General features: G+C 42.0%; 2 protein-coding genes across 2 annotated transcripts; one reads left to right on the top strand and one right to left on the bottom strand.

Annotated features, from left to right (window-relative positions):
• The first annotated feature begins 597 nt into the window (after positions 1 to 597).
• LOC116601858 (hemicentin-1) lies at positions 598 to 10425 on the top strand. The gene is made up of 14 exons (XM_032362661.2): positions 598 to 1449; positions 1588 to 1929; positions 2950 to 3201; positions 3599 to 3847; positions 4004 to 4264; positions 4581 to 4829; positions 5037 to 5300; positions 5631 to 5888; positions 6986 to 7243; positions 7727 to 7996; positions 8330 to 8632; positions 8944 to 9087; positions 9209 to 9227; positions 9855 to 10425. Exons 1-14 carry the CDS (start codon positions 1356 to 1358, stop codon positions 9973 to 9975), a joined length of 3084 nt encoding a protein of 1027 aa, XP_032218552.2. The 5' UTR covers positions 598 to 1355; the 3' UTR covers positions 9976 to 10425.
• A 3896-nt stretch (positions 10426 to 14321) lies between these two features.
• LOC5518191 (signal recognition particle receptor subunit alpha homolog) lies at positions 14322 to 22003 on the bottom strand. Its single transcript, XM_032362659.2, has 13 exons — positions 21825 to 22003; positions 21618 to 21701; positions 20638 to 20944; positions 19708 to 19858; positions 19250 to 19409; positions 18935 to 19062; positions 18302 to 18417; positions 17898 to 17984; positions 17184 to 17356; positions 16656 to 16869; positions 16455 to 16540; positions 15600 to 15776; positions 14322 to 15099 (listed from the first exon to the last, which is right to left on the bottom strand). The coding sequence occupies exons 1-13, from the start codon at positions 21993 to 21995 to the stop codon at positions 14971 to 14973; spliced, it is 1983 nt and encodes a 660-aa protein (XP_032218550.1). The 5' UTR covers positions 21996 to 22003; the 3' UTR covers positions 14322 to 14970.
• Between the last annotated feature and the right edge of the window lie 221 nt (positions 22004 to 22224).

The raw sequence follows: 22224 nt of genomic DNA, 5'->3' as shown, positions 1-22224 counted from the left end.
AACATGGTACAGTTTATTTTTGTTATCCCTTAAAACTGAGAAAATCAAACGATCTCAGTGTGTGTCGTTAACTTATCCGCGTCCGTGGTGCCTGCTCCCCCAAAATCCGCATGACATCAAGGTTCCTATTTAAGGTCTCCTACTTCCTTGTCCATCCTTTTCTCCATGAAACAAATTGTTAGTCAAATACCCCTTGAAGGGGGGTCATACTAATCACTAATTCGCCACGCGATGGGTTTCCGGGTGATGTCAATTGAGCGCGAAAATGAGGCTTAGGCAAATGTTTGTTTTTTAGAGGCGTCTCGCAAATTTAGAAACTTTTTGTTCGTTTCACAATAAAGCCTGAAGCTAAAGGACTTAAAATGCTGTTGTGGTCAATGTTTGCCAGGAAGCTGTGAACAAACTCCTGTCAAACCCTCGCTTTTGCCCTCAAATTACATCATCCTGAAAACGACCCATTGTCCTTGTGCGTAACATGCGAGGGCGGGCTAGCGACAGTCGCGTCATCATTTGTGTGATATGATGAGCTCAGCTGCCCCATAACGACGACAGCTTGAACATTACAAACGTAGCTAGAGGCTTTATAAGGGATAAAAACGCTATGGCCATAGGATAACCGTCGCTATTTCTAATAAGGTTTAACCCATGACTTATCGGGATTCCATCCGATGACTTGGCATCTAAAAATGGATGCCGATTGGTATACTTTGAAACAATACGTTCTGCACATTGGAATGATTTCTTATTTTCTTCAACATTTGTTTTTTTCCCACAAAGGAATATCTCCAGCTTAAAACGACAACTTTCTGTAATAGAAGAAGGGTAATCTTTTTTAACGAGCTGACCCGAGTTGACTGTTTCTTTTTAAACGGCCCCCACAGCGTCTCACAGAGACGTAAACCGATACGACTGTACGGCTTTTCCTTTTCCTTCCGAAGGGTATACACCTTAATAGCATTATAACGCGCTTATTTCAGGAAATGTTAAGCCATTATAAGCCGTTAGTTTTTCTTGGCATTACTCTAAACCTACAAAAACGACAACACACTTTCGGGGAGACTTGTGCTTATTGTCTTTGTCTAGCCATGAATATCAAACCCTGTCAAGATTTTTCTTGATGTTTTGGTGAAACCTCTGGCTGTGTCAACATCTCGGATTTCGACTGCTTAAACTGGATCAAAAGAAAATAAAACGCCTCATTTTTACGCAGGTCAAAACTACTGCCAAGTGAGGTGATTTCGAAAAACTCGAGAATACACACAACGCTTTTTCTTCATTCTGGTAGTATGACCTTTGAAGTTTGACAGGTTGTAAAACGCGCCCGAACTGAATCTCTCTGTGATTGTGCTCCGAAGATGAGTTTAATATTATCTCAAACGGGAAGAAATCCAATTTTAGTACTAGGGGAACTTGCAGTGCTGTTTCTCCTTCTTCAAGCAAGTCCAACAGGTTAGTCTAAATTTTCTCTAACAAGATGAAAGATACAAAAAAACAAAATCTATAAACGTTGTTTGGTGCTCGTAAAGTTTTATTTGATATTATTTGATATAATGTATATTTAATTGTAACCCTTTGATATCTACACAGAGACGTTTTCGTGGGTAAAGGAGCCTGCGAGCCCGACGTATGGCTACTTGGGGGAGAACTCTACACTCGCGTGGAACTTCAATTTGTCCTCCTCGGAAAGCATTTCGTCGATAACTATTCTACGTTCGAGTAAAAAGTTGATAAAGTTAAACTCTGGTGGTGAAATAATAAAATTTGCACCATATACCGAGCGTGTATCCCTGAAAGGCAGAAAGAATTTGACATTCTCGCTGTACAATGTGACCGTGAATGACGAAGCGGACCAATACTGCTGTGAAGTGGAATATTTAAAAGAAAGTCAGGGTTTTTTACAGACCTCGTGTGCTGAGTTTCAAGTTGTCGGTGAGTGAGTTATAAACATCTAAAGACGGAAAAAGATCAATGTAACCGGTCATCTTTTGTGAACTTTATTGTAAAAGATTATATACGCCGTGTAATACGGTACCCGGAAGTGAAGCATGGTTTCCGTCAACAAATGCTCTAAATGTTATAAATGCATTTTATAGTCAAGTGTACATCGATTCCTACTTTTTTGGTGAACGAAAAAGTTTTATTAACCTGAGGCGATAAAAGATAATGTGTAGGACCCGGAAGTTAGGCGTATAGTTCGTAAATAGGGATGATCTTACGACCACGACGCGACATTTTGTTGAGTTGACGGGATAGAGGAATGGGATTGGCTTCCGACCATTCTAACCTCGAAAAACCCTGAAGATGCTCGTCGTCTGACTGATATTCTAAACCTTAGCGTCTCCTCAAAGACAAAACACTCGACAGAGTCGAGTAAAGAAGTAACGGCTTGTCAATAGATTATGTTACCCCGAGGAAGTGGTCAATATTCTTAGCCCATTTTTGTAGGCAAACACAATCGAAAGGCAAGCGAGCTTTCATATTTAATCGTACAGGATCACCTGTAATCTGTGTAGCTCATTTCAAAAGGGAGGAGGGGGAGCGAAATAAGAACTTAGCAGGCTCGTGTCAAGAAGGGGGGGGGGGGACCCCACCCTGCTCATGTGTGAGCTCGGTTGATGCCTTCGATGGTAGTTGGAGATGATTAATTTTATTTGTGTATTTGGATAGAAAGCGTTTCTAGATGGATCTACTGATGCCATATTACCAGAGCTAAGGATTGCTGATATGAATGAATTTAAAATTTCAATCAGTGACTCACTACTCTAGACCGTAAAACCTGCTCAGCTTTCAATTTCGCGAGTTCAATTATATCCTTAAGAAATGACTTGTTCTTGCGGGATATAATACTGGTTATCAGCAAAAGATATTTGTTTTCTGTAAAAGGGATAACACGAAGGGGGACGCACGGGTTGTAAACAACGTCTTGCGCTAACTCCATCTTTTGCACAGATCCCCCAGTTATGACGTCATCGCCGTCCAACACGACCGCCAACGTGTCTGACGTCATCAGCTTACAGTGCACGGCCAGCGGTCGCCCTAAGCCCCTGATCACGTGGTCACATGCTCCCAAAGGTCACGTGTCTATGACGCAGTGGCTTAATAAGACTTTGATTGACAGGCACGATGGAGGGGAGTACACATGCACAGCAAATAATTCTTTTGGGAAGCCTGTGTCTGCGAGTTTCTTTCTCACTGTGCAATGTGAGTATTGAGTAACTGTTTTATAGCATTACAGTTTAACACATGTTTAACACTATTTGTTGCATGTGCCAACATGAGAGGAGGTGGGATGGAGAGATTCGATTATTCTATTTTTGCTGTTACACACAAGTTAACACTCTATGAATTCCCAATTCTCAGTTAATAGACTTTTTTTCTTGATCCCCAAAAAACGCTGTGAACAAACAATTGAAGATTAAAGAGTCCAATTCTTTTAAGATAACATTTAAAAAAGGATGTTTAATAAGTGTAAAAACCTTGTAACGGGTGGGGTAGTTTGCGGCTCATTTGGGCGCTAGCCTATCCTCCGCCCCAGCTCCCCAATTCCCCCAACGCCCCACCCTGCGCTAGTCATAACGAGCTTTTCTTTCCTTTTCAGACAAGCCATCTATCGTCACTTCACCACGCAACCATAGCATATTAGAGGGTACCAGGCTCTCTCTGTACTGCAATGCCACAGGGTATCCTGAGCCAGAAATCCTATGGCAAAACTCAGCATACAGGACAATCGGCAAAGGAAATTTTCTTACATTGAACAAAACGGACAGAGTTGTCAGCGGTACCTACACATGCCTGGCTGTCAATCTCTTGGGGAGCTACAAAGCAAATGCTACTGTTAACATCTTATGTGAGTGTCGAAACGGTATTATCAAACACGGCATAAAAGCAGTAGCCAAGATTTGCTTAGGGGAGAGGGGGACTACGCAGTCATACATCTTTTGCAAGTCTGAGATTTTGCTCTTTTTTAAAAAAGAAGATAATGTGTGTTTTTTGTTTTTTATAGATCCACCTGAAATCATCCACCCACCTTCGAGGCAAAGCGTGACAGTTAATGTAACGGGTGCGTTACGCCTGAATTGTTACGCCATGGCTAACCCAATTGCCACTGTCCTCATTTATCGTGGGCTCAACGTGTTAAATTCGTCTCTTGGGGAAGCGCAGTACACGAAGAATGACGTCACACTTGATGATGGCGGCGAGTACGCATGCGTAGCGAAGAATGGTCATGGCAACACCACACGCACTATGGTAGTGCTTGTACGGTGTAAGTATGAGACACTTTGTTAGGGTAAAAAAGGGAATAAGACACGACACAGTTCGTTTAAGACATGACGCGAAACGTATAATACGATACGATTCAAACGACACGACATGATATAAAACGCCAGCAAATGACACGTCACAGTACGAGACCAAACGTCGGAACTCAAACGACAAGGTGACTCAACACAGAGCGTTTCAACGCGGTCAATTACACGGCACGTTTTGCGACAACACGGCAGAACACGACACGATGCAATAACCACGGCAAGGAACAACACTGTTAAGCATAACAAAACACGGCGGCTTTTTTTTCGTAGATCCTCCATTGAATATGACGGTACCGGCGCGTGTTGACGTCATAGAAAACTCCACTCTTATTATATCATGCACGGCCAGCGGCTTCCCTGAGCCTTCTATCACGTGGACCGGAAGTAACGGAAGCATCGTAAGCAGGACGTCACTCCTAATAAAGAAAGGAATACAGCGCGAGGGGTCTGGTGACTACACGTGTGAGGCGCAGAATGTGGTCGGGTTCGCGTGGAGACTGGTGACGATCAATGTACATTGTATGTACAGACGTCTTAACCTCTTTTTATTTATAAAGAGGATATTTGTATTAGTGTTATTTGTTGTTTTTTCGTCATTCGTCTCAATGAGGCTTGGATCTTGTTGCAGCTTACTCAACCCAGTCTATCGCATGCATCATCCACAGGCAAACCACACATTTGCTAATCGCTAAAGGCATGTGTTATCAGTTTAAATTTGCTCTATAGATCCGCCATCTATCGAATGGATCACACCGCACCAAACCATCAACGAAACAGATATAATACTGCTTTACTGCAACGCCACAGGCAACCCGCGGCCAAACATCACGTGGGTAAAAACAATCAATCAGGGCAAAGTTCTTCTTAGAAATATCGGTGGGTCGGTTTTTCAAGTGGGAAAGAACAACAGATCGGACGCAGGAACTTACACGTGCTCCGCTACAAACTATCTTGGACAGACGCATGTCAACACGACCGTCGATATACAGTGTAAGTTACAAACAAAGTAAATAACAACAACACAAGCAAAACACACAAACAACACACAAGGACGATCGTGGATATACAGTGTAAATTACAAACATAGTAACAACAGCAACACACGAACAAAAGCGAAAACACACAAACAGCACACAAAGACGACCATGGGCATACAGTTTATGTTACAAACACAGATATATTATTTTCAACACAATAACGACACCAAAACAAACAACTACGAATTTGTCAATAACACCACACAGCAGCATCATTATCATATATCCTTTATCATTTCTCCTCATCACTATGCAAATGCATAATTGCGATGTCCGTCTGCAGACAAACCCGATGATTCACGGTTATCAATCCACGACATTGCCGTCATTAACGAGACGCTAGTGCTCAAGTGCCTCGCGGATGCAGTTCCACAGCCATCCCGATACAAATTCAAGGTTAACGGCACCACTGTCACGGAGTCTAGTAACGCTACGCGAGTAATCCATAGAGTGACCAAGGCAGATCAAGGAAGTCACGAGTGTGCGGCGTACAATATCATGGGTTGGGGGAAAGCTGCGCAACTTTATGTACGAGTTTATGGTGAGTGTGTTAATATTTATGTACGAGTTTTCTGTGAGTGTATGTGATACTCTTACGTATGTTTTTCTTCTAGCTTTAAAGAAAGAATATAAGAAAATTTGTCACACCTAATTACCGTGAAATTCCCTTAATATCACTGTTAGCACATTCTCTGCACAGATCTTTTCACTGTTACTCTTATTCTCTCACATTCTCACACTACCACACATTCACTATCACTCCTACTGTCACACATTCTCCCATCACTGTCACACATCATGCTCACATAGATCACACATCCACTAACTTTCACTGCCACTCACACTGTCACATATTCTCAATTCTCACACTAGATCACACATTCATGTTCTGTACGGTCAATTACACTGTCACACATTCTCTCACTGTCACTCATTCATATACTGTTACTTCACACACAATGTCAAACCTTATCTCACTGTCAAACCCTCCCTCACTGTCACACATTCACTTACTGTCACACATTCTTCACTGTTACACATTCACCCTCTGTCACTGTCACACAATCTCTTACTGTCACACATTCACTTACAGTTACTGTCACACACACTGTCACACATTCTTTTACTGTACCATATTCTTTCACTATTACACATTCTCTTACTGTCACATTTTCTCTCACTGTCACACATTCACTTACTGTCACTGTAACACACTGTAAAACATTCCCTCACTGTCACACATTCTCTTACTGTCACATTTTCTCTCGCTGTCACGCATTCACTTACTGCCACTGTCACACACTGTAAAACATTCCCTCACTGTCACATATTCTCTCGATGTCACACATTCACTTACTGCCACTGTCACACACTGTAAAACATTCCCTCACTGTCACATATTCTCTCGATGTCACACATTCACTTACTGCCACTGTCACACACTGTAAAACATTCCCTCACTGTCACATATTCTCTCGATGTCACACATTCACTTGCTGTCACTTTCACACACACTATCACAATTTTTCACTGTTACACATTCTCCCACCGTCACATTCTTTACTTTCTCTTACAAATTCTCTACCTAGTAATATAGCATGACAGGGTAGCACCTCGCTAACGAGAAATTATTTTCAGAACGTCCTCGAATCACTGCCATATCACCCGACGTCTCAGTCACCATAAACCGCACAGACAGCGTGACTCTAAAATGTCACGCCAGTGGTGACCCAGCTCCCAATATCACGTGGTCACACGAAGGGGCGCCCCTAGAGCATAATGGGAGCATGATAACCCTCTATAATGTGACCAGGCGGGAGGCGGGCAGTTACGAGTGTAAGGCTGATAATGGTATTCGGAAACCCGCGAAAGCCAGTGCAGTGCTCTCCGTCAACTGTAAGTAGTGTCATTCACACACAAGTCATAGTCACGTGAGCAAATAGTAAAGTAACCATGGTAACGCATGTAAAACACACAAGCACGCCACAAGGCGAAAAGGCAGAAATTTCTGGTAAACAAGGGAAAATAGCTTTTCAATACAACCAGTTTCGTGAACGTGAATGTTTGTATGCTTATTTGATTAGTGCACACAAATCGGGTCCGGGATATCACGTGACCGACGTGACCGACGTGACCGACTGATTACACGCGTAAGTTGACCAAATTTTAGCTCATACTTGTTGTACAACATTGGTAAGAGCGGCTTATTCTTGTGTATCCTACCAGAGGTTTAAACTTTTTTTTGGTAGTTCACTTAAATCACCATTATTTGATCTTCCAGTATGGGATAACAACCTCAGATTTAATGAATAATTTGGTTTCTGGCCCGACTTTTGTGTGTCAACGCAAAGGGTAAGTAAAAAAAGCACTTTTTTCTAGTTGCTCCTGAGATAGAGAGGCAGAAAAAAAAGCACTTTGAGACGTCCCTGGGGAAAGCCATAAACTTAACATGTGACGTGGAGGGCGGTCCATTGCCAAGCGTAACCTGGTCACGCAAGCGGTCGCAGTTTAGTATCATCTTCTCGCCTGTGCGCATGCGCAGTGTGCTGGAAGTTATACCTAAGCAGTCTAGGGACTTTGGGGACTACATCTGCATGGCAAGGAATATCATGGGATGGAACAGCCACACCCTTACCCTGACAAGAGTCGGTACGTCTTTGTAATCCACAGTACACTACAGTCCCCGTTTATGGGACCTCTATCGATTTTAAAGGGATTCAGTCAGCCTCTCCTTTATTTTGTTTAGCCTACCTTGCATATAACATTCCAAAAAAAGACATAGCGTCTACTTTAGTATACCAATTCCGATCGCTTAAAACGCCAAAGCGATTGTAGAGGCAAATTGGTTTCTTCCACTTGCTCTATAGGTGAGCTAGGATTAGGTGACAAAATGGCGATACTGACAAAGCCACATTTTAAAAGTTCTTTGTTCAATGTTTTTAAATATCGACCAAAGTTGACAATTTGCTTGTTCTGATTTAGACCCCCCTGGAGCGCCAAAAGAGCTGGAAGTGACGTCATTCCACCACAGGGTAACCATCCGATGGCAGCCACCAGACACGGACGGTGGAGCAGAGATACTCGGCTATCACGTGATGGTCAAACGAAAAGACGGGACCGGCGATTGGCTGTTGTGCAGTGATGTCATCAATAAAACAGAGGCAAGGTCCTGTATTGTGGAAGGACTAGATAGCGGCAAGGAATTCTGGGTAAGGGTCTACGCGAGAAACCGCGCGGGATTGGGATCAGAGGCCGAGACTGTGGCGAGAACCAAGATGTTAGAAGGTACCAACTTGTAATATTTCTGTTTTTTTATCTACAACTTATAAGACAAAAAGTGGCAGTAAGTGGGTAAAGTGGATATTTTCTTATGCATTTTCCATCTATGACAACGCACCTCGTCCTTCCTCCAGCAAATCTAGCCTCGTTCCCAGGATACTCCCTTGCTGTCAGCTCCATGATGCTCTGCGCGCAGACTCGCACTTTCCAATATGGCGGAAGCTTCATGCGAGAGCTGAAAGGGCCTGTGACGGCATGTGCCCGCCTGTACTATCTTTTCCGTGATTTTAAAATCCTGTCTATATATTATATCACAGAAAACCCTAGCGAGCCCGCAGCATCAGAGAGCAGCGGTTTGCTGACCACGGAGTCTATTGTTGGGATCGCTGTCGGAGGGGGACTGGTACTCATCCTAATCATAGTGATTGTAATCGTGGCGCACAAGAAAAAAACGAGAGAAGGTACAAATTCAGCCTTATCCTTCTTTGATATTCTCATCGCTTTATCTCTTATCTCACTCGATTAGCTAGGATTTCATGCATTTCCTGAAAACACTTATTGATTTTTCTCTTATTTTTCCAGCCTCATTTGGAATAGAAATGTAAGTTTGAATAAATCTTTTACCATGAATCCCTTTTCCATCAAAGAGACACCAAGGCCCTCTTACCTCTTTCCCCTGATACCTGAACCAAGCTTTCCATTCCTTTCTTAACCTTCCTCTTAGACGTTACCAAGCTTCTCTATTCGTTTTTGCTTTTCCTCTGAGACAAGCCTTTCTAAGGCAGGTCATGCCAACTATTCGTCAATGACCCCTCTCCCCTGAGGCTGATCGAGCCCTAAATTCGTCAATGACCCCTCTCCCCTAAGGCTGATCGAGCCCTAAATTTGTCAATGACCCCTCTCCCCTGAGGCTGATCGAGCCCTAAATTCGTCAATGACCCCTCTCCCCTGAGGCTGATCGAGCCCTAAATTTGTCAATGACCCCTCTAGGGCAGACTTTGCCCTCTGGACTTCATCTATGACCCCCCCCTAAGGCAGAACCAGCCCTCTCTTGATCCATGCCCCCCCCCCCCCCCTGAGGCAGACCGAGTCCTCTCTTGACCCATGAACCCTCCATAAGGCAGACCGAGCCCTCTCTTGAACCATGCCCCCCCCTAAGGCCGACCGGTCCCTCTCTTGATTCATGAATGTTGCTTACTTTCTATCTGATATTTTGTGGAAAAAACAGGACTCCCGCACCAAGATCTTTGAACATGTACGATAACCCGACTGACGGCACCCGAGGGATGGATCGACTACCAGAAAAACAAGAGATCGAAACTCCATACGGAATCATCCGCAAACAATGATACCACGAGATAACCACCATGCAACCATGTGATCACGTGACCATGCGACAATCACGTGATAATCACGTGATGCTACTGGACAGCGTTAATGATCCCGTCAAACTACAAATAGGCAAAAAGCCGGATTTTTCGGACAAGTTGGGAAAGAAGATCTTGCTTATGTTCCAAAAGCAATGTTGCTGCCACAATTTTTATTTCCAGGAACTACAGATCTGGTTTTCTCCTTTGAAAATCAGCGTTGCCTTGGAATAGCGCTTGTGTCGTCTTGCCAAAAGCTCAGCCGAAAACCCATATGAAGAAATAACAAGTACAAAACAAACATTCACATCATACCAGTAAATGTATATTTTTCAGTATTATTGCCAATTGCTTCTCAAATAGTCTATAAAGATGATACGATGGCACTGCGTTAAAAATGAACGAGCTATAAAATATAAAAGATTACACTTATTAGAGAAAACGAAAAAGGGAATTACAAACTGGGTGAGCTTCGGCCGAGTGACCGCATAGACTGAATATTAATAGAGGTCAAATACAGTCAAAGTTGACAAACGGAACCGCCAATATGGTGACCACGCCCGCTTAAAGCCGCATTGTCACCAGTTTTCTTCCAGTGGATTACGTAACAATCTCCGATGATTTTTAATGGAAAACGCGAAAAATATTTCAAAATATTGAAAGCAGTGTGTCTATTGGAAGTTTCTTCATGGATGTGATTGATAATTTAGAGCGGATGGCCTGTTAAATATCTCGGATTCTAATAGATTCTTTTGTCTTTTAACGGTTGAGGTTTCCGTCGGACCTCCGGAAGTAAACTGGTGACAATGTGGCTTTAATAGAGGTAACCGCTAAATAGGGGTCACATTACAGCAAATATGGAAAGAACATTTTGGACCCTAGTAAGTAACCGTTGATAGAGGGTGACCGCTTTATAGAGGTTCGGATGTACTATATTCATAATAAAAACATTGAAAATAGATGGTTGGTATCCCTGGTAATCAAGGTAATCTTGCTTTCTTTGCCCTCGTATATCCTATATTTTCTGTAACATTAAATCAGTGGCTGATCCAGGTGTTCTTTTTCCTGCTAGCAGAGGAGAGGCCTCTTTTCTCTGTATCTCGCTGGGCTGGCGTTTTTTTCCCTCGCGAACGCCAGCCCAGCAAATACAGAGAAAAGAGGCCTCTTAGGGAAGGGGTCCATGCTTTATACCTTAGTCCAGTGGAGTCCCAGCCCCCTCGGGATAATGTCCCTCGTCCCTGGAGTACCCACAAATGCTAGGGCCATTCCAATATTTTTTTGTAAAGAACAATACTCATCGCACATAGTTATCTCTTCATTATCCTGACTTTATGATATTCACAGATTCATCCGTTACCGATCAGGGCCACCCGTTACGGGTCTCTACATAGCAACGCAAGTCGGCATGAATATGCTAGAGCGTTAATAAAATAGCGACTGAAGGGTATCAGCTAGGTCATCAGGATATCGAATCGCTCATCCTGTGCTTGACGGGATCATCTTATTTTATTTACATTTTCATAATTCAGTTACATTAGAAAACCACTCTTAGGATACCCACTTAATTAGGACACATAGTTTTCAGTTCCGATGAAAGATGTTCAAAAAGGATGCAAATGCGATCCCGTTAATGAGGAAACCTCTTAAATGAGGACAATTTTGTGGGTACCGACCCAACGGTATCCATTAACGGAGTTCAACTAAAAGGCTATTTTCTATAAAACTCACTTGTTTTGCTTATATTTTAATCATAAAAAAAGTTTAATTTTACTGCTAGAGAAATAGGTAGCAGTGTAGCTTCTATCAAATTCTCAAATGTGTGTACCCGTGTTTCTCATCACAAATGGCGGTACCCGATTTTTGCGTGACTTGTAACGCCCTAAAATCCGTCCACCATTACAGTTAGACTGCTGTAAGACACAATTGTTCCTTTCTCGAAGTGTGTCTGAATAAATGATTTACCAAGAGCCCGTAACTCTTATATTTCCTCTTGTCTGTCCTTCAAGGCGATTATAATTCAAGACGATATTAAAACTCTCAAGTCCTGAACAAGTGCGAAAAGTCGGCATTGCCGAGCCAGGCATTGATGTTCTTTTTTCGCGGAGCGCGATCGTGTTCGACTGCGATCCAAGGCAAGGAAGACCGCGTCGACGAAACGGAACTGCAGCGCCAGCTTGACAAAGAGTCTCTACACGAGGCAGACGAGGCAGCCCTGTTGGCTATCATCATCTCTCGAATGCCAGAAGTGAGTGAGGGAGGCTCACGCGGACTGTGCCATTCAAGTCTTGATCGCTCTTCATTTCTGGACTTGCACTGTAGATCTTTGTATTTTCGTATCGGTACATCGTCCTTAGTAAACACGGGCATGTAGGATTCAAGTAACGCTGCCCCTGTGTGATGGACTCCGCCTTGCTTTCCCTGGTTTCTCCCGGGACTTATCGCATGCCTTGATATGTAGGTAGCGGAGCGACTCCGCTGGGCTTTCGTATTGCTACTTGTACTCATCTTACGTTCTTTCACCGCGCCATAGTCTGAAATAGACGACTTGTTGATCCATTCCGGCGATGCTGTCATCGTGTCTTTTTCACTGAAAGATCATTTAACAAGCTACACAGGTCAAGATTGATTGTCGTCCTACGTGCTTTAGTAAGATAACACTCAACACGTTTCTACGCGAAACGACACGAAGCACAAAGCACCATGTTTTCGGTTCAAAATTTCAGAGCAAACTACATATTGGTCGCATATTTTTAATATCTCCTTCTGACCATTTATTGGCTGACAAAAAGGGTCACCGATCCTTGACGAGCATAGAAGAATTTAAGATAAAGAAAAGTAATTAAACACATGCTTAGCTGCTTTGAGCGTATTAGCGCGAAATTCGCATTTGAACACGCATTGAGAATGGAGTCATTTAAACATCAACTGATGAATGATATTGATTTTGTTTCGCAGAGAAATGGTCTCTAGAAAACTAGAGATAACATATCCAAGTAGCCCGAAGGCACAGCGCCCAATCAGGCAAAGCATCTAGCCGATCCAGCCGAGTAGGTGTACAATGTTTTGACCACGGGGCCTTTTGTTATACGCATCGTCTGTTGTTCTCGCGGGTACAACAATCAAACATTTGGCTAAATATAGACTTTGGTACGGACCAGTAGAAAAGTGATTGGAGGAGTAGGCGTTTTTTGTCAGATGGATTTTTTTCCCGAAACCTCAGGTTAGCACGATTTTTTTCTTGCTGCACAAGGCTTTGTGGGGGTAGGGATGGTCTGCACGATTTTTTTCCATATTTTTTGTTGCGCGTAGTTTTTTTTGGCTTTTTGCCCACCACCCTTCCCCTCACGTTTCTACTAGTCAGTCCCATATTTCTAGTCCTTTCTATAGGATATTAGTATAAATCTACTCACATACTATCACGAAACCAGCAATTTGATTGGCTCCCGTACAGTCTTGAGCGACAGTATTGAGCGATAGATAACAAAAACAACATGAATTATTATTAAAATCGTCAGTTATTCGAATGTAGTATGTGAGTGGATTGATACTAAAACAATTAGACTACTCGTTCTCGTTTTCTATGAGTCAAATAGTCAACTATTTATTGGCTCATAGAAAACTCGAACTCGTAGTCTAATTGTTAAATAGAAACAGTGTGACGGCAAAGGGTTATGGGAATGTTTACCCGACTTTAGGTTGCCACTGCAAGTTGAGACAAAAATTGCTTGTGGGAAGGTTTAGGAAGACTTTTTCGTAAATAGCATATGTTACGTAATATGAACGAGAGGTAAATAAGAACTTTAAAACACGAGCGTAAATGGTAAAATAAGAGCCCGAAGACCGAAAGGTATTGTTATTCTGCTATCGAATACAGGTGGAGAGTAATAATAAAACATATGATCATTTATCCAGAGTGAGACAAGGATGGTAATTTAATTCTGACTAACTCATCTTCAACGCGATTTTCAACCAGATTTCAAGCAGTACGAGAACTGAAGCCAGTCCGAATCGCTTTTTTTTAAAGCGATCTGTCCAAAAAACAGCGAGAAATGGCTTTTGAACGTCGTATTCAGCTTCCTCCTATTGATTGGGGCAAACCTCCTGGTGAAATAGCATCCTTGCTATATCTTAGCCTCACACTACACTAGAACCAAATTGTCTTCCTCCATCCTACTCCCAGATAGACAGATAGGAAACTTCAACAGTCCGCATGTACCCCCCTAAGCTCTTCGCGCTACGACTTACACAACATCTTTCAATTTAGATGTTACAGCAATAACTGTAAGACAATATGTCATCAAAAAGATATGAAATATAAAAACGCGGAATTGCATGGTATAATTTATTATTATTAATGTATTCCCACATTTCATCATTGACATTTGGCAATGGGTAGATTACACATCATCGGCATGTTTGACCACTAACTCAAGGCTCAGGTAACAGTAACAACAGTAACAGTGCCTACATGGAGCGAGGGTACGTTCTTATGTATGCACGATCATCAAGACCCTCCAGGGTGACTGGACTAAATATTTCCTGCTTTAAATATATTCTATATTACGTAGTCCTATCGGGGGAGGGGGGGGGGGGGGGTGAATAAGGGTATGTAAATCCGCCGATCCGATACATTTTCGGGGCAAATCCGTGGATCCGCAGATATTTTTAGATCCGCATGGTTTGACAGATAAGTAATAACATCGAATGAAATTCATTAAAAATCCGAAATTCGACCGTCAAAGCAGTCAAAATCCGAAATCCGCGCCCAAATTGTCGACAGATCCGTGATCCGTGATCCGCCGTATTTCCAAAATCCGCCAATCCGCTGAAATAATCGTCAAAATCCGTAATCCGTGAACATTTCGGGGCCGAATCTGCCGATCCGCAAACCTATTCACCCCCCCCCCCCCCCTTATCATTCCTAAGCATGCGGTTAGTTGATTTCTTATGTTCTTGTACTTGTGTCGTTAGCTCGGCCTAGGCCTTCAGCAGAGCGTGCACCACAGCCTTCACATTCAGGCTCTTCAGGTCCTTGTAGGTCTGACCCGTGCCCACGAAAACGATAGGCTGGCCAGTGGTGTACGTCATGGAAATAGCCGCGCCCACCTGAATAGATCAAAGCTTATTTAGTAAAGAAACAAAAGAGCCTCGATAGCACACCACAGGGATACCAGATACTACAGCAGAACCCAGCTAGCTCGAACTTTGAGATAAACACGCACATATTAAATGCAGTTTCCATTTCTCCATATATGGATGGTGGAATGCACTCAAGAGTAACAAGAAACTTTAAAACACCTAAATCTAAATTTGTGGAGTAAGAAAAGGAAAGTTTAAGTTAACTGAGGGGGCAAATGAACAAGGGAAGAAAAAAATCATTACAGTTAGAAGTTTGCGTTAAAAGGAAGTTTATCCAGGAATTGGTCAAATTATCATTAAAAAAATACGTGAGATTCAGGTCCAAATCATAGGGAAATGACCGTCAGTTCGAGTAATTGGGAAATTTATTAGTTTTAGTTGGTTTAGTTGTAGTGTTTTTTTATTTTTTATTTTGTGGAAGTGAATGTTTGTTGGGTTATTTTGGATTCATTGATGCTTCACAGTACCTGGTCATCAATAGTGTCAAACTTGGTGAGGAGGATGCCATCTATGAGGCGAGGCCGGTCTTGGCTTGAGTGGTCCGCCAGTGCCTGGTTGAACTTTTTAAGCTGATCCACAGCCTCATTGCCAACCAAGGCCTCTCCGACAAACAGGACAAGGTCGGGGTCATTCAGTTTGATCAACTACATAACACACAAGAACCACAAGGCTTAGTTAGAGAAGAGTACAGCATCTTACTCTAACATAACCATTGAAAGATTTATGTGTCACAAGTGTGTAATATGCACCACATTGAGGTTTGATCAACTACACAAGACACAAGGCGTAGTCAGAGAAGAGTACAGATATCTCACTCTAACATCTCACTTGAACATTAATGTGTGACATGTGTAATGCATACTAAATTGGGTTTGTCACACTGAACATGTCCTATGGTCTTTCTCCTTGGATGTGTCCCTGTATATCTCCTATGGCCTGTGTTTTTTGGTGGGTCCTATGGCCTGTGTTTTGTGTTTTTTTGGTGGGTCCTATGGCCTGTGTTTTTTTTGGTTGCGTCCTATGGCCTGTGTTTTTTTGGTGGGGTCCTATTGCCTGTGTTTTTTGGTGGGGTCCTATTGCCTGTGTTTTTTGGTTGGTCCTATGACCTGTGTTTTTGGTGGGTCCTATGGCCTGTTTTTTGGTTGGGTCCTATGGCCTGTGTTTTTTGGTGGGTCCTATGGCCTGTGTTTCTTGGGTGTGTCCTATGGCATGTGTTTCTTTGGTTGGGTCCTATGGCCTGTGTTTTTATGGTTGGGTCCTATGGCCTGTGTTTCTTGGTGTGTTCTATGGCCTGTTTCTTTGGTGGGTCAAGTGAAGCATACCTTTGATAGGGCTCTCATCAGTGGCTCATTGTCCTGCATTCTACCTGCTGTGTCTACCAATACAACATCCACACGCTGTTCACGAGCTAAAATAAGTGGAAACAAACTTCAATCTCAAAGTTTGCCCTCCTTTTTAATGTCTAACAGACAACCAAAGTTATTCACTTAAATAATATAATCATGCATTGTTTAATCCTTTACCGAAGTTAATAGCATCCATTGCGATAGAAGCTGCATCTTTGCCATAGCCCTTTTCATAGAGAAGGACAGATGGAGGGCCATTAGCGTGTGCTGGGGGGTGGAGTGCGTTCAAGTGCCTGACATGTGTACGCAGCTGTTCAACAGCACCAGCACGGAACGTATCACATGCTGCAATCATGACACGGAAATTATTCTCAAGCAGCCAAAAGCACACCTGCAAAAACAAGTAGAGGTGTTAAACTAACATTATTCCGACATAAGGAGAGCAGGGCCACTCACACCACTCAGACAGTCCGACTCAATTAAAAATCTCCCACCTTAAACTTTCTAGCTTTGAAAGAGAGATTGGTAAAAAGCACTTCTATAGGATAATTATCTCAATTCTCAGTAGTGTATATACAGTAAAGCTGTAGGGGTTTGCCTAGCCAGGACCTCGTGTTCGTTCTTAAACCCTCATCACACTATTGTCGTGGAGGTAACCTGTAAATAAATAGATAAATAAATAAACAAATACAGCTGGTAAAATACCTTGGCCAGATTGGTGGACTTGCCAACACCATTTACGCCGCAGAATGTGACAACATAAGGCTTGCCCTTGCGCTTGTTCTCCATGGCATCTCGTAGAATGTCCACACGCCTCTTGGGTGATAGGATCTGGATCAGGGATTCTTCCAGGCTGCTCTTCACTGTTGACGCTATGCCTGATGGAATACACAGAAAAGTTTGTGAATTTGTCTGTTAATTATGCTCACATCTCTGCTATTCATGCTGAACCAGTGAGCCCCTTATTTTATTTATAATGTTTGACATTGCCAGGGGTATCATTTAGGCCAGAGGGCCGGCGGAATGACCAGCTACTATTTTCCGAGTGCCATCTCCTTTTTTCAAAAGTCAAATAAAGTTTTATTTGAATTGATAAAAATAAAATAACTTCCACCCACTACTTATCAATCTCCACCACCTACTCTGAAACTTAATGAAACCCCTGATTGCTTACGAATATGTTAAGCATTAAAATGTGACCCCCATGGAAAACGTACATATGGCTTTTAGGTTCCATGCACACGTTTTGCACACACCATTCTCACGGAAAGGAATTCTGTGAGCATGGAATGAGCTATGTACACGATATATGTTATATCAAAATCAATATAGACTATAGTACATTTCGCATCTTTCTATGACAAAACATACAGAACATTCCTTGAGAAACGTGTAGTCCGGACTTAAGGCTTCACCCACCACTGAATGTCCCGATGACTTTCCCCTCCAACTTAGTGGCCACTGAGTCACACAGCTTCTCTGAGATGTCTGCAGCAACATTCTTAGCTAAAAAAAACAACAACAAATTCAAGTGGTTATTTTCATAGAAAATAATAGACCTAAAACCAATAATAACTTGTGCCTTCTAATCACATTCAGTACCGTGTGCTGTATGGTCCCAGTACAAAACAGTGTACAATAACTGGTTTGTGAAAACAATATCTCACCACATTACATCATACAAAATATGAATTGTATATCATATACACTTGATCTGTGTAAGATGCTTGGTCCCTTCCCCCCCTCAAATAAACAACAGCATAAGTAATGTAAGATGCTTGGGTTATCCCCTCCCCTCCCCCTAACACATGGAAGTAACTCACATGTGAGATGCTCCTTCATCTTTTCCAGGACAGGTGAGATCTGCTCTTTTGCCAGGGTGCTTTGTCCTGCCAGCCCCTTGAAGAATGAGAACACACTTCCACCTACATTAGACCCGCTGCAATAAAAACACAAGCCACAGCTCAGTCAAGGCCCAGCACAAACTAGGACAATTCTGATGAAAAATTGTGGATGATTGAGAGCCTAAGAAAGAATCACATGGAAGACAGACTGAAAGCAGGCATGAGGAACTGAGAAAAAGCTCATTCTAGACTCTGGCTTGTGTCCATTGTGTGTATTGTGTGACGTCCTCAGACATGACACCTCATTGTGAAATGATGTCTTTTGTTTTGTGTTTTATCATGTCTGATGTGCTGTTTTTTCATTTCTTGTGCCTTTTTATTGTCTCTTTTCACCTATGGTTTGTGTTTATTGTGTGAGATGGGTAATATACTCTCACCTCTGTTTTTTGTTTATTTTCTTAACACCTCTAGTTTTTGATTAATGTGTCTTGCCACCTCTAGTTTTTGTTTATTTTGTCTTATCAATGAAGGTTTGTGTTTATTTTGTGAGATGTTTGATATGCTTCACCTCTGGTGTGTGTTTATTGTGTGAGATCTGCAATTTGATCTCACCTCTGGTTTGTGTTTTGTGAGGGTTGACCTGGTTGTGGCTCTGTCATCTCATCAGCTAGCTCCACCTCACTATCACTCTCATACTCCAAGGGCTTAACATTGCCTTTCATGGAACCAATCATTGGTTTCTGCAACAAAGAGACGGCCACATCATAGCATTAACACTAGTGGGTACAACAACTGTATAACACAGGTAACTCAATTCCACAAAGTACAAGATAATCAACACCCAGTGACACACAAAAGAAGATATTTTTTTAGGTACAGTGTTAACCAACACAATAGCTTGTACAAGGTAAATAAAGCTAGACATACCATTTTGATAAGATCCTCTTCATCATCTTTCCCGTTGGCTTGGTGATCACTACCATTGGTACCACTGAAATCCAGAGTCTCCACCTCCTTGCCGTCACCAGACATGGCCCATTTCCTGGCCTCCTTTTTACGCTCTCTGGGCTGTGCTGCTGACCCTTTGCTGTGAAAATGTCAAAGAATAGACATAAAAAACTCCAACTGTAATACATTCACCTATTATTTAAAAAAGTTTATTACAAATAAAGTTGTAAAGTAGTTGTACTAACAAAGAAATACTGTCATACAATGTATGTATGCATGTGTATGAGATTGTCAGACAGTATCACACCAAGGGAAAGGAATACAAACACATGCCAGAAACATAACAATACTTTTGGTGAGACTATGGATTGTGCTCAAAATGTGAGACCCACCCATAACCTATGCTGGCTTTATGCGCCAGAGTTTAAGATCAGCACCTCGTGGCGGCAGCCTTGACTGGTTTGCCTGCCATCTTTCTCATCAACTTCTCCCTGTTCCTTTGAATGACTTCCTCGGCAGACAGTCCGCCATTCCCAGCAGTTTCCTGGACAACTGGTGCAGGAGATGGTGTGATAGGGGCTGGTGCCACTGCAAAAGCATAATCGACAACATACAATTAATGTACACGGTGTACGAAGTGCACAGTACAGATAAGAAGAAAAACTTGATCCCACTGCTGTTATAAATTATCTTTATATACAGCAAGCAAGTAATAAACTGATTAGAATTGATAACACTGCTATAGAAATCAAAGGTGGTTCAGTGTCACTTCTTAAGTGTCAGGGGCGTAGGCAAGGGGGTCGCCAAGGGGGCCCATGCCCCCCTTCTAGCATCCAAAAATACAGTAAATGTACAAGACATTATCTAAAACACAGGAGATAATGCCTTGAAAAGGCCTTTTGGGCCCTCTCCTGTTAAAACTCTTGGCTATGCCGCTGAGTGTGTTGGCATGTAAGAATATGATGCCTTTTCAAGATAGTTAAATTGGCATTTCTACATTCAAACAAAGCAATAAAACCAATGATACTTTTGGAAATGTGCTACTGTATTTGAAACTTGTCAAGGGAAGAGGAGGCACATGAGGTGCAATTTGGGGGTAGGAAAATCAACCACAACAGCAGCTGAACAAGCTGAACCCACTTTCCATCCTTGTTTGTGTGTTGTTTGTATGTTTTTTTACAAGTGTCATCATTTAGATCAATACTTAGAACGAGTGGATTCAGGTTGTTCAGCTGGTCAGCATGATAAAATGTTGTGGTTGTCTTTTTCATTCACAAATCTTGCAAGGTGTCAGAGGAGAAGCAAAGGTTTATTTGAAAGTTTTGGATGAATATTGTGAGCTTGAGATACAAAAGTAACACAGATACCTTCTTTCTGTTCTTTCTTTGATTTCCCTTTTCCCGTCTTCTCTTCATTTTTGTCAATTATCATAGATGCAACTGTCTTCTGAGATTTCTTGGACTCTTCAAAAGTGCGCATTTTCTTTGGAATTTTAGCCTCTATTTTACTTATATTCTCTGCATCCTTGAGAATCCGATTAAATTCATCTGAAAACTCAAAGTTTCGTATAATTCCCTGATTCAACTCATCCTTGTATTTGTCTCGGAATTCAAGCTGAATGTCGTTCAGAAGCTTATCAATGTAGGATAATTGTAATATCTTCTGAAACGCAACCTGTAAGAGAGATAAATACTAGGGTTCACATGTTTGTTATAATGTAGTAGGCTACAGGAGTAATTGTACACAGCTTCTTGTTATAGTCACTGCTGTGGACACACTTAGTGGAACTAATCTAGGCACATTCGGGGTTTGAAGCCGCATTGTCACCAGTTTACTTATGGTTGATTACGTCACAATCTCCGATGATTTTTAACGGAAAACGTGAAAAATATTTCAAAATATTGAAAGCAGTGTGTATATTGCAAGTTTCTTTGAGGATGTGATTGATAATTTAGAGCGGATGGCATGTTAAATATCTCCGATTCTAATAGATTCTTTTGTCTTTTAACGGTTGAGGTTCCCGTCGGACCTCCGGAAGTGAACTGGTGACAATGTGGCTTTAAGCGGAACTGCACGGATCAACAAAGCACAAGAGCAGTGCTCTTAAAAACGTTTTTGTGCACATAAAGGAAAGGGTGATTTTTAAGAACTGACTTGTTTTGACCATTTTATCTGACTCATCTTTTGGTCAATCAGTACTTAGTACAAGTACCGGGGTAAATTTTATTACACATTAAAACAAAATTTTTCATTTACACTTTTTTGGGTGGAAAATCCACCCACTTTTATAAGTATGAATGATAAAAATACTAGCATAAGTTATACTCGATTTGAGTTAGCAACTTACCACGAAGACCAGTTCAAACTCATTATCGAGTTTGTATTTGAGAGTGAGAGAGTCATGTGTGAACGCATTGCTTCCTCCTCTTTCCTGGCAGACAAAAAGATAATATTTGAAGATATTCCCGGTAATGTTAGGATGGTAGAGCGAGGATGATAACATTCAAAACGAAAAAACACCCGAAAAGGTTCTTCGCAGTACGCTAATACCAACCTGTAGAATAACTCCTTTGATCAACTCATTCACGGGCAGAGTAAATGACTGATAGCTCTCCTGGAAGCACCAAAGGACGATGCCTCCTTTGGAAAATATAGTAAAAAGATCTAACATGACGGCAAGCTTCCTTTCTTTGATTCTTGTTTTATGGGTTACGCGCCTGCGCATTTGTAACGTTGACGTCATGTTTAGTATGGCCGTTGCAGACTGGGTACTATATATAAACTCCACAGGTATACCAAAAAGAATTCGCGACCAAGATGATTCACATTGCAAACGAATATGAACGAACAACTTAGCACAACCTCCCCCACCTTCTTTTGTTAGCTACACGAACAACACAGTGGCTGACTTAGCCTTCTTAGCAAGCGTTCCTGTGGGTTTCTGAGGAAAAAGA

Source organism: Nematostella vectensis, chromosome 9, assembly GCF_932526225.1.
Source record: "Nematostella vectensis chromosome 9, jaNemVect1.1, whole genome shotgun sequence".
Lineage (NCBI taxonomy): Eukaryota > Metazoa > Cnidaria > Anthozoa > Actiniaria > Edwardsiidae > Nematostella > Nematostella vectensis.
The sequence above is the reverse complement of the archived record's forward strand: the minus strand, read 5'-3'. Positions and strand labels throughout refer to the sequence as shown.

Bases quoted from the DNA above. Each gene is read 5' to 3' on its own strand.
- LOC116601858 (XM_032362661.2), top strand. From the start codon at position 1,356: ATGAGTTTAATATTATCTCAAACGGGAAGAAATCCAATTTTAGTACTA. The intron at 1,930-2,949 runs GTGAGTGAGTTA...TCTTTTGCACAG, and splicing joins TGCTGAGTTTCAAGTTGTCG to ATCCCCCAGTTATGACGTCA. The intron at 4,830-5,036 runs GTATGTACAGAC...TTTGCTCTATAG, and splicing joins GGTGACGATCAATGTACATT to ATCCGCCATCTATCGAATGG.
- LOC5518191 (XM_032362659.2), bottom strand. From the start codon at position 21,995: ATGCGCAGGCGCGTAACCCATAAAACAAGAATCAAAGAAAGGAAGCTT. The intron at 21,702-21,824 runs GTTGGTATTAGC...TTTGTCTGCCAG, and splicing joins TCAAAGGAGTTATTCTACAG to GAAAGAGGAGGAAGCAATGC. The intron at 18,418-18,934 runs GTGAGATCAAAT...TTTTTATTGCAG, and splicing joins TCACAAAACACAAACCAGAG to CGGGTCTAATGTAGGTGGAA.